The 12,731-nt window shown below is 38.1% G+C and overlaps 1 protein-coding gene across 2 annotated transcripts; it reads left to right on the top strand.

The window, feature by feature from the left end:
* Positions 1-270: 270 nt before the first annotated feature.
* eef1a2 (eukaryotic translation elongation factor 1 alpha 2) lies at positions 271-7,008 on the top strand. Of its 2 annotated transcripts, XM_058762838.1 has the most exons (9): positions 271-896; positions 1,122-1,201; positions 1,899-2,093; positions 3,929-4,108; positions 4,218-4,514; positions 4,647-4,797; positions 4,938-5,194; positions 5,288-5,522; positions 6,360-7,008. In XM_058762838.1, the coding sequence occupies exons 3-9, from the start codon at positions 1,950-1,952 to the stop codon at positions 6,485-6,487; spliced, it is 1,392 nt and encodes a 463-aa protein (XP_058618821.1). In that variant the 5' UTR covers positions 271-896; positions 1,122-1,201; positions 1,899-1,949; the 3' UTR covers positions 6,488-7,008. The 2 variants fall into 2 exon arrangements, with proteins under 2 accessions (XP_058618821.1, XP_058618820.1); XM_058762837.1 differs by lacking the exon at positions 1,122-1,201.
* Positions 7,009-12,731: the final 5,723 nt, after the last annotated feature.

Genomic DNA, 12,731 nt, shown 5'->3' on the forward strand with positions numbered 1-12,731 from the left:
TTTACTCTGTCAGCAGGTGATACTTACACTACTGTTGAAAAGATTGGGTTCATAAAGTGACAGACATTCGTAATGTTACAGAAGATTTCCATTTCAAATAAATTTTGAACATAAAAAATAATAATTATATTATATACATATACATACATTATTTATATATGTGTGTATATATATATATATATATATATATATGTGTGTGTGTGTGTATATAATATTTATTTATTTATTTTTTTTTTTTACAATTACCAATAGAAGTATTTTGGTCTGTATAAGAGGCAAATAAAAATAAAGTCTGAGAGACCTGATCATGAGGTTTTCTGATGTGTTCTACAAAACATACATTAAATGGAAGTATCTATATCAAATTAGCAGAAGAATGGGGGACAAAATATAATTTATTGATGAATTTTCAAAGAACAGACCAGGAAACTGATCAGACCCCTATGATAAACACAATTTCTGATGTACTAAAATACTAACTAAAGACAGAAATAGTTACATCTAGAATATCCTGGTAATAAACATTCATAATAATAATAATAATACATGTATATTAGGAATTTGTCGGTGTCATATTTCAGACCCACACAGGGAGCCAATCCGGTTCTTATCCAGCAGGAGTTAATTGAGGATAAGTTGCTGAGTCACTGAACGCTGCTCTATTCCAGTGTGTTCCTCCTTCATCTCTCGTACTTTTCCTCTCAGCTCGTTTCTGCTGCTGTTGCAGCTGTCTCACTGCAGTCCCTCACCACCAGCCTCCCCCCACTTTGAGTGCCGCATTGCTGTATCAAAGTGGGGTGAGTTCATTACGCACACAGACTTGGACTGTGCCGCCACCTTTGCAGGAGCACAGTCTGTTTGTTGAGGGGAGAACAGGGTCTGCCTGTCAGCTGCAGGTAAGAGGCCACAAACATCCTCCTGCTGATAGACTTTAACTATACTCAGCTTTTTTCTCATCTGTGTTTTTATTTAGTACTGCCTTGATGAAGCTATTCAACAAAATATTTACTTGTTGTTTGAAGAAAAATTAATAGCAGAATTTACACATCCTGTTCAAAAGTTTACATACCCTTGTACCTTAATTTCATGTTGTTTCCTCCTGCATCAAATACTGTTCGTAGGCTTTTGTGATGTTGTGCATGAGTCTCTGGTTTGTCCCGAGCAGTGAAGCTACCCACTGTTTTTGACAAAAAGCCTCCAGGTACTGTAAGTTCTTTGCATATTCTGCACATTTGAGTTCTTCCCACGGTGGAGGTATGATTTTAATACCCAGCTTTAACAATCGAGGAACTCATTTGACTATGGTTAAAACAATAACATGCTCAGATAGGCAACATATATCTTGAAAGCCAAGGGTTTGTACATTTTTTTTTTTTTGATTTGTGTAATTTAGAATTTTTTTGTTTCATATATTCAGATATCATATTATGCAATGTCTTCAGGGTAGTACTAACTAAAAAGCCAGAAAAAAAGGCATAGTTATCTTACAGATTCTGAAAGGGGTCTGTAAACTTGTAAGGAATGAGTTTTGAAAATGTATGTACAATATTTTTTATGATTGTTTGGTCTGAATAATATGAATAATAATATGTTTTGAGATTGCAATTTTGCAAGCCTTTTGGTAAACTGGTAAAATGATTGAGGTCAAATAGTTGTCTTATTCATGTATTGGTCATGACAACGGTTCAATATTTTATATAGTATACAATGTTTTATAATTGCATCATTTTAATTATGTTGTGTATTTTATCTGAAATATTTATCTCCCATTTTATGTTCAGAAATGACCTTGAATAGCTTAGTTGTGCTGTGTTCTGAAGACCGTTTACTGAATTGTGATCTTAAGATGAAAGTACGTGTGTCTGTGTGCAAATGTTCTTTGTCTGTGATGGCTGTAGACAGAAGAAAGCTCCATCCGTTCCCATCCTTTCCTCTTGTCCTTTGCCATCATGGGGAAAGAGAAGATCCACATCAACATTGTGGTCATCGGCCATGTTGATTCTGGGAAATCCACCACCACTGGGCATCTCATCTATAAATGTGGAGGAATTGATAAAAGAACCATCGAGAAGTTTGAAAAAGAGGCTGCTGAGGTAGGCAAACAGGATCTCAAACAATTTTGTGTTGAAGTGAAGTGAAATAAGGGAGTTTGAAGCCAGATTCTGAATAATTTTAAGTTGGTAAAGTAATAAACATTGATCAAAGGAAAAGGAGTTCAGTTGCACCTTCCATTTAAATTTAAGTGACCTTATCGGCATAGCCAAATCCCTGATGTGTTGTGAGAATTGTGGTCTGTGCTGAATGATGGGTAACTCCAACCCACTTACTGTGTAGGGTAATTATATAAGAATCTCATCATGAATCACACTATGCCTTCCTCTCCTTTCGTGCACTGGAGAGCAGAGGGAGAATTGCTGTGTAATTACATTGAGACATTTACTCTTTGGAAGACGCCATTGGAGATGATAGGAAAAGATAAATGGATTTCTGGAGCAGGCAGAACCATTAGTCAGGCCCAGCACTTCCGTCTTCCTGACGCACATTAGACTGCGAGTATGAGACCTGAGTAAATGGGTGCAATCCCAGTGGGTCTTACACCTGACCTCTGTCTTTGAGGGTAACTTGTTCTTCAAATAGCAAAATGTAGGGTAGTAAAACTCTGTGTGCACAACAAAGCCTGTTGGATTTGTGTTATAGGTTTACTAAATGTTAGGTACATAGCTTGACTGAACATTATCGGTCTTAGCAAGGGTTTTTACCAACAACAGGGATCAGGGATGGGCAACTCCAGTCTTTGACAACCATTGTCCTGCAGAGTTTAGTTCCAATCCTAATCGAACAAACCTGAAAATGTTTACTTTTGTCTTCAGGATTGCTTGAAAATGACAGGCAGGTGTGTTTGATCAGGGGTGAAACTAAACTTTTCAGGACAGTGGCGCTCCAGGACCACAGTTGCCCATCCCTGACCTAAAAGCTTCTTTATCCTAGCAGCACTGTGCTGGATCATTGTGAAAACTGCAGTTTATAAGAGTGAGAGTTGTCTAGAGCAACTGCCTTGCTCAAGGGTACAAGATACGGACACTTCTAGGACTTGAACCTATAATATTCCAGTTGTGAAATTTGTCATAAGACTTATTATAAGCTCAGTCAGCTGGGGAAAGTGATTTAACTCAACGGAACAATGTTGAGGCCTAGTGTGTGGACCCTTGTGGGATATGAACCCACAACCTTCCTTCTTTGAAAACTGTTAAAGAGACTTTTTGCAAAGACAGTCAGTTGGGACAAGTGATTTAACTCAATGGAACAAAGCTGAGGCATAGTGTGTGGACACCTGTGGGATATGAACCCACAACCTTCCATTTGTGAAACTTAAGACACTTATTACAAAGACCGTTAGCTGGGGCAAGTGGTTTAACTATTGACACAATGTTGAGGCATTGTGTATCTCTTACATGATTATAACCTACAACGTTCCATGGTGAAAATTTTTACTTGATTTATTAAAGGGATAGTTCTCTGGAGCCAAGCTCAAGGGCAAAATGGTAGGCATGATGTATGAACGCTTGCATGATTTGAATCTAAAACATTCCTATTATGAGGTCCGGGTTGACAAGTTTTTTAACACTGCATTTGCAGTTTACACATTTGGCATTGCACAGATTTAACCCTACAAAAGCAGAGATTCATTACTCTGGATAAAAATTAGCTTTATACTTTTATTCCAAATTCTACCTCTTGAACACCACTATACATTCCAAGCAAAATATCAATGTTTGAGAAGTCATTACTATATAGGTGTTGTTTTTCTTAAATAACATATGTACTGTCATAATCTTTAAATACGATTGCTTTTGTGTCCACACAACTTAACTATTTCCTCAGTGAAGGCATTTACCCCCTGTATGCTCACATAGTTTTGTTTTGGCAGATGGGAAAAGGTTCCTTTAAGTATGCCTGGGTTCTGGACAAGCTGAAGGCCGAGAGGGAGAGAGGAATTACCATAGACATCTCACTCTGGAAGTTTGAGACCACCAAGTACTACATAACAATAATAGATGCTCCAGGACACAGAGACTTCATCAAGAACATGATCACTGGGACGTCTCAGGTATTTTACAAGAATTAGTGGCATATCGATCCCTACGAGCCTGTAGATTGAGTGACCCATGCAAAACATTAGTATGTTCATCTTTAAACAATGTGGCTCTCTCTTCCAGGCGGACTGTGCTGTTCTAATTGTGGCAGCTGGAGTGGGTGAATTTGAGGCGGGCATCTCTAAAAATGGGCAAACAAGGGAACATGCCCTGCTGGCCTACACGCTGGGCGTCAAGCAGCTGATTGTAGCTGTCAATAAGATGGACTCCACGGAGCCGTCCTACAGTGAGAAACGCTATGATGAGATCGTTAAAGAAGTGAGCGCCTACATCAAAAAGATCGGTTATAGCCCTGCTTCAGTGCCCTTCGTCCCAATTTCAGGTTGGCACGGCGACAACATGCTGGAACCGTCTTCTAATGTGAGTCTCCTTGGCATGTGCGTGTTTGTTCGTTTTCACTAACAACCTCATACCGTTTGGCAGTTACCAATTAAACTGTTGGCAGAATGCAAGTGATTTGATTAATAAAATCATCTCATTTGTGCTGTGCAGATGCCGTGGTTTAAAGGCTGGAAGCTGGACAGAAAGGAGCAGCATTCCAGTGGCGTTACTCTACTGGAAGCTCTTGATACCATCATGCCTCCAACACGCCCCACTGACAAACCCTTGCGTCTGCCCCTACAAGACGTCTACAAGATTGGAGGTGGGATTAACCCACACATTTTATAGGATGATATAATTTTTAAGATCAACTTGTAGTTATATTTTGAGTTCAGAAAGCTTTGCTACATCACTATGTGTACAGAACATGCTTATTCAGAGATGCCATGTCTTGCTTCTCAGGTATAGGCACTGTGCCGGTGGGCAGGGTGGAGACGGGTATCCTGCGGCCCAGTATGGTGGTGACCTTTGCCCCAGTCAACATCACTACAGAGGTGAAGTCGGTGGAGATGCATCACGAGTCTCTGTGCGAAGCTCTGCCAGGAGATAACGTGGGCTTTAATGTGAAGAATGTGTCTGTAAAAGACATTAGAAGAGGTAATGTTTGTGGGGACAGTAAGTCAGACCCGCCTCAGGAAGCATCAGGGTTTACAGCACAGGTGGGACAACAGTCTTTGTCGAATTGTTTGTTTGTCTTGATATCTTTCTTTATCTCTATCTGGATTTCTATTCTTTCTCTCTCTTTTTATCAGGTCATCATTTTGAATCACCCAGGACAGATCAGCGCAGGTTACTCTCCTGTCATAGACTGCCACACAGCTCACATTGCCTGTAAGTTTGCTGAGCTTAAGGAGAAGATTGATCGCCGTTCAGGCAAGAAGCTGGAAGACAACCCTAAAAGCCTGAAGTCTGGAGATGCTGCCATTGTGGACATGATCCCAGGAAAACCAATGTGTGTGGAGAGCTTCTCTCAGTACCCTCCACTGGGTATGTGTCCGCTTCCCAACCTTACATAAAATGGCTTATGAGTCGATTTGGCTTTTTGTTTGTTTGTTTTGTTTTAAAGTTTAGTTTTTCTTTGCTTTTATGGTTTGTTTTTATTTTATTTTTTTTTGCTTTTTGTTTTTTACTCTGATTTCTTTTTTGTTTTGCTTTAAATGTAGTTTTCTTTAATATTGTTTGGCTTTGCTTTATTTTATGTTTTGATTGGTTTTGCTTTTTGTTTTGTTTTTAGATTGGCTTCGCTTTTATTTTATGTTTTGTTTTTCATTGTTTTCCTTTTTTGTTTTGTTTTGCATTGCTTATTTATTTTATTTTTTCTGTATTTCTAACAATATGAATATTTATTTTGGGCGCTTATTAATGATAACAGAGATGGGGTGGAAAATATTCATAGAAATTGAATATAAACATAAAAAAAAACATTAAAAAGGGATAGTAGAAATAATTTTAACATCGAAAAAAAAAAATCACTCAACAATTTGTATGTCAAACCAACACATAATCAATATAATAAAACCTTGTGCAAGGCTCTGCTAATTAGTTCCTTGATATTTTTATCGCAACTCACTGCTGGTCACTCATGATTAATGAGATTCACTGCAGTCGTTGTCAGGTTAAAGGTCTGACTCATCAGTGATGTGAGACTCCACATCATCCCTTTGACATTCTCTCTCTGGATTACATTTCCTCAGATGCTGCAACTCCAATAAAACTGACGATTAGGCCTGTTTCATTATACAGTCTCTCATATCTTTTGACCCGCTGTTTTTATGAAGCAATTTTCATGTTAAAAGAAATGTGTGTGTTTCTGTGTTTTCCCAGGACGTTTTGCTGTCAGAGATATGAGACAGACTGTTGCAGTCGGTGTCATCAAAAGCGTGGAGAAGAAGATCGGCGGCAGCGGAAAAGTGACCAAATCTGCCCAGAAAGCTCAAAAGTCTGGCAAATGAATCTGAATATCCAAGTTCCCTTGTCACCTCAGGCCCCACCCCAGCTTACATGCCCCTCTCATCTGGGCATACTCAGTCTGTTCCCCCTGTGTGCTTGAAATATACACTCGAACCAACTGGAGCTTGATGGACTGAAGGAAATAATGAAAGACTGACATTACATTTTGACTGGTTGCACTGTATATTCACTTTTACTAGAAGATCGGCACACGTTGCATGGATGTCTGTCTTGATATATGCACGGCATCTATTAAATGAATGTAGCTGGTATTGCTGAGTAATGTTTGTGTGTGCGCGTGCGTGTGTGTGTGTGTTTGTGGTGTGCAGTTGAAAGAAATCCAAATGGAAAACTGCTCTTTGACCAGAATAATAATGATGTCCAAAGGAAATAAACTGCTGAAGTTTTGTATAGTTTATAACTGAGCATTGATGGAAGGCTAATTGATCCAAAGCACCATTTATCTCCTTTCAGACCCTTGCAGCTGAAACCTGTGATGAATAAATAAAATATTGCCCAAGTACATGAGTTTATAAATTAAATGTGTTTTTATTGTCTCTGAGGAGAAGAAAATGTAATCAGATCACAATGTTATTAGTTCACGTGGATATTTAATGCATAGGAGAGCTGTGGAAGAGACAGACAGGTCTGGTTGCTGTCTGCAATGAAGCCTTGAGCTAAGATTTGATTCTGAGCTTTACTGTGCCCTCTGGGCATGACTACACGTCAGATGAAGGATGCAAACAGAGTTCCGGGATGGACCGAGATAAGTGGATAAGTTTATATAGATGTAGTGTTTTAATGAACTTGAGGTTCTAGTAATGGAGGGAGAATGTAAAAAACATCTGTCACATAAACCAGAAGAAGCCAAGTGGTGACAGAATATTAACTTTGAAAGAGAAATGTTTATACTGTAAATATTATACTTTAGATATTAACTTGGGTCCTTTTGGGTTTGCATTTACACTGCTCAAATGTTTGGAGTACGTTTGCTTGTTTTTGAAAGCCTCTTATTCTCACCAAGGCTGCATTTATTTGATAATGATAAAAATACAGTAAAACATATATTGTGAAATATTTTTTCAATTTAAAATAACTTTTCTATTTGAATAAATTGTATAATGTAGTTTATTCCTGTGATGCAAAGCTGAATTTTCAGCATCATTACTCCAGTTTTCAGTGGCACGTGATACTTAAAAAATAATCATATGTTGAAAACATTATTATTAGTTATGTTGAAAACAGCAGCATTTATTTGAAATAGATTTTCGTGTAACAATGTAAAAATCACTACTATTATCAGTTTAATATGTGTTTTGTTGAGTAAATGTTTTAATTTAAAAAAATAAAAAAATCGTACTGACCCCAAACATCATATTAATCTGATTATTATTGTGTTCCAGAAATCTGAATCACATGCCTTGCTCTTGAAGGCTCCGTTGAACATATACTATATACTTTAAATCATAAAATGTGACCTTGGTCTGGGTGAAGGGATCATGACTGACTATGAGTCTTAAAAACCAATGTAAAATGAATAGAATTTTATTAAAATTGATAGTCCGGTCCTTAAATTGTCTTTAGACTTTGAGAGAACTAGGTCAGAGCTTTAGGCTCCCGTTTTGCTCTTTTAATCTGGGTTTTAGGGTCTGGTATTGGTTTTTGCATGCTCAGTACAGCCACAAGAGGTCACTAGTGTATTTGTCTGAAGGTGACTAGTGAGCTTTTGGTCTGATCTCACTCTCTCTCTTTTACAAATGTAATGTTTGTCTCTTGACTGTTTTAGCTTAAATCAAACCTCTGGAGAAAAAAATGATTTTCTCAGTTTATAATGTTTGGGTTCTCAGAGCAGTTTATTGATATCTAAGGTTACTTAGTTCACAAGCCATTGAACCAACATGTTTTTTTCTTTATTATTTCACTTTTATTTAGCAATGTGAGGCACTTAAAGGCTTTTAATAAGCAAAGATGGTCTTTAATATGGTGGTCTTTACAGGAGAAGTGCATTCTGTTTAGGGTCTGCACACAGTGCAGCAGAATGGTTTTAGTGAAAGAGTTTTGTGCACTGAAAAGCTTTCTCTTTTTTTCTTGTCACTATCGGTTCTTCAGAATTCCACTCACTGCTTTTTAAATGGAGTTTTAAACGAATCTAAAGCTGAATCACAGCAGTTAATGGCGGTCGGCTCTTTCCCTGTTGTGGTATGAATGGCGATGGAGGCCAGAAGCAGTCTTTTGAAATGATAAGTGAAATAATTACGGTGAGTGAGTAGAAATGCCCGCAGAAGGGCTGTGGGGTTGGGGTGTTGTGTTTGGTGTGATAAATTAAATCGTCAGGCCTTTTGTCCAGCCTTTCAACGAAGGGACATGAATCATACCCCTGTTGAGTCCATGAAAACAGTCAAAGGGATCGACTGGAATACTAACTTACTGCCTACAACACAGTACATAAATTCTGTTTCAAAAACTACTGAGCTGCCTAGCAAGACAGTATTTTTAGGGCTGATAAACCAAGATCCGGATGTGTTTAGTATTATTTATATACATTCTATTTTTTTAATTAAATTTATTTTTTAGTTGAATTAATTTTGTTAGTATTTTTGTCATTTGTATTAGCTTTATAGATAAGCTTAAGATAAGGCACAATGTACTGTGTTAATATTTTTTTTTTCCTTCATTTTGAATTATACGTTGCATTCCATTGTGTTTTAGGGTTAAATGAAATGTCCTTAAAATGAATGCAAAAAGTACTGATTTTCTGCCAGGACATTATCTGTTTTTCTATGGAATTCTATTTTACAGTTTAGTAAACAGTAACAACAATGATACTACTGTATGTTTTTCTATACAAGAAATATTAAGAGCAGTATGCTAGTATGCCGTTCTAAGCTGAGTCAGTGTATTCATAGGTCATATGAGTATGAGTATGCATGGAGAAATTGTACAGTACAGTATACATACTGCCAACTCTATATGGAAATATGGAATTCATACTATGAAAATAGCCACAGGCTAATGTGTAGGAATGCATGGAGATAGAAAATGCTGTACATCCAGATTTTAAGGCGTGAACTAAAAACAACATTTCTACAAAACTTTTGACTTGTAGTTAATAAAGTTAACATAGTAAGTAGAAGTAAGAAGTGCGTTTTTATGTATTTACAGTGTGGGAATTTGAAAACAGTGCATATGGCCTTATCAGTATTCAGTGGTCTTCTACTTTGCACTGACATTTACAGGAAGTAATTGGCTGTGGAGAGCAGAGAGACTTTGTTGACCTAAGGAATCCTTCTCTTTTGTGGACATACTCAGTCCTCGGGGAGGCCAGAGAGAACAGGACCCTATAACAAGAGATTTCTGTTCAGTGAATATGTGGACAGTAGCCTACCAGAGAAACTCTAGTGTTTACTGCTACCGCTTAAGACTCACAATGGGTCTCTAACTGGGGATCTTTAGCATTATTTCCTTCAGTTAATATCATCAAGGCACATTTTCTAATAAACCAGCTTTACTAATTTATGAGGACTCCATTAATGGATTCATCACACATGGACAGTTGCATCGAAGAGGTGAAAACTTACATTATTGCTAATGGATATGCACTGTCACAGCTCAGTCTGACTCGCTGCCAAAATTGACAGTATTACACACTCTGCTTGCTTGCAGATGGAATCTGCAGACTCTTTTTTTTCCACTGCTTTGTGGGAAAAAATCTGCAGAATAGATTGAGCCGAGCGTGTTATACTCTTTTTGGGAGCTAAAACTATCACTTTGTTAATGATAGCAGAGCTTTCTAGAAAGTCCTCTGTCAGCAGATTATATGTTTGCCTGCTTTAATGGACAGTTTCGTGGACAATGTTGTCAAAAGAGCTATGGACTTGTATCTTCTGCATAGTGTTCATGGATGGCCCATCCAGCAGACTCTTAACAAACGATCCAAATATACCAGACTGATAAATAATTGAGTGTGAGCTTTGAATAATTCAGCGCACATGTTAAAGTCTGGTCGCTGGGATGGTTTTGGCGAGTGGATGTAAAAGAGATAAATGTTTAGTAAGAGAATAAGAGCGCTCAGGTTTGTCCCACAGAGAATTTTGGTACAACACCTTTCACCCTTCCACTAAGCGCCAGATTGCATTTGCATATGTTAAAATAGGAGTAAATGCTTGTAGTAGCAATGTGGAACCCTTTGCAAGCAGTCACAACTGCTTTAACTGATAAAAATAAGCTTTTTTCTTCCTATGTTTGACGTGTTTTGTTCTTTTTCCAGCCTTTGTTGAGGATGTGTCGTCTGCATGTTATCTTAACTCACTGTGAAGAGGTCAGAAATGAACTCGCTGTGAGCCTCCAGGGGGGTTGAGGAAGTCGTCTTGGAGTTAGCCTAGTTTTCAGCCCAGTTAGAATAACACAGTGGTCATCACTCAGTTCGCTAAGAATAGCGACAGATGATGGAGGCTCAATGGAGCTGGAGTTACAGGTCAGCACTGAGCTTTGAGAACCACGCAGGTCCCCTGTCAATAAAAAAAAATCGTTTAAAACATTTTTTTATTTTTCTTTGTAAAGTTTGAATATCTGCAACAGAGACTACATTTAGAGTACATATACAAGACAATGATGTACTAAAAACAGATGACAACGTTGTAACGTAAAAATAGGTGGATCAAACATAGCTGAAGTTTTTAGCTATGATTCCATCCACATATTTTTATGCACATTTTTGAATATCGCATAAAAACGCTGGATGGAAACGCCAAGAGGCACATGAATTAAAAAAATGCATTTTTAGAATTTATGTGTATCTTGGCATTTCAAACTAAAAACAACTGAGTAGAATAAACTTTTATCTGATAAGAAAAAATGACGTTGATATGCGCAAGATGTCATGGTTTTCGCAAATTCACTTTTTTGTTGTTTACATGGAGACGATAACGGTATAATTAAAAAAAAAACTGGCTATGTTCACACTGTCAGGTTTTGGGTTTGACAGCCGCATTTACTAACAGGTGTGAGTCTTGAAACGTTCCGTTCACACAGCAACTTAATTTTTAAAGGACTGCAGTTGAAAATTAGCTGGCTGGCTAACACTGGCACATTTACAGAAATGTTGATTAATGTGTGTTGTCCTTATAAATAAATAAACAAATATATTACAGTTGCGTCTCGAATACTGTCTGTATTAACATGCAATGGGAGTCAAGCCTGTATCCTTACATAGCGACAGTGTAATATCAAAGATGGCGACGTCCATAAAACTGAAAGTCTTATCACTTTCTGACACGACAAAAGTCCAATCGAGCCGCGAGTTTATCCATTAAATCTGTCTATTAACTGACAGCATCTTTTATATTTTGGTGGGGAGCGGAGCATTTGAGTCGCACAAAGAACACAAAACGGACAGGAGCGGCTCTGGTGGAGAAAAACTGGATCTAAAACTTTCAGATGACACACATTTCATTTCATCATCACTGTGAGTAACTAAAACGACACATGAAAACACACAACACACTGTAGACGTGCATTTGCGCAGGAGAGCAGCTCTTTCGCACTGAGTGACACAACTAGTTGTCCAGTCCTGTTCCGTTCACACAGCGCCTGTTTTCCGAGAATGCAGTTGCGAGTCCTGAAAATCTATGTGTGCGAGTTCGGTTACAGAATGTGGTTGCCACGTCTGTGTATAATCGTACTATGTGTGAACGTAACCATATTAAAGACTCAAATACAGGACTGACAACCGTATTCTGCTGCTGTGTGAATGTGGCCTTTGGAATCAGTTTTCAAAAGTTTGCATTTTCAGGCCCCCAAAATGCCATTTTTTTGTGAATGAAGGGCCACAATGAATAAAAAGTTTTTTGTTTTAGCTAAAAATGCCGTGTAAACAGCCCCTTACTTTTGCCATTGTTTAAAAAGTGTAGCCATTGAAAGGACAGGAAACAAAGTGAGAGACAGGGGATCGAGGCTGGGTTTGGGAAAGGATCACTAAGCCAGGACTTCACTGCTCACCTCGCGATTGGGAATTTTGCATGAGGGCAAAAGATTTCTGCACACAGATTTAGCGATGTTAGCAAAGTTTGTAACATGGATTTGTGACGTTTACCCTCAGTTTGAAAGTGACTTCTGGGTGAGATGTGCTTAATCAACGCTATCTCACGACCAATTCGTATGTATTTTACGAAGTGGCTAATTCTTACGAATTCGTACGACCTCACTCGTACGATTTCTCTAGACCCCAGTGATGGGTAGGTTTAGGGG

The sequence above is a fragment of the Onychostoma macrolepis genome, chromosome 23 (assembly GCF_012432095.1).
Source record: "Onychostoma macrolepis isolate SWU-2019 chromosome 23, ASM1243209v1, whole genome shotgun sequence".
Classification (NCBI taxonomy): Eukaryota; Metazoa; Chordata; class Actinopteri; order Cypriniformes; family Cyprinidae; genus Onychostoma; species Onychostoma macrolepis.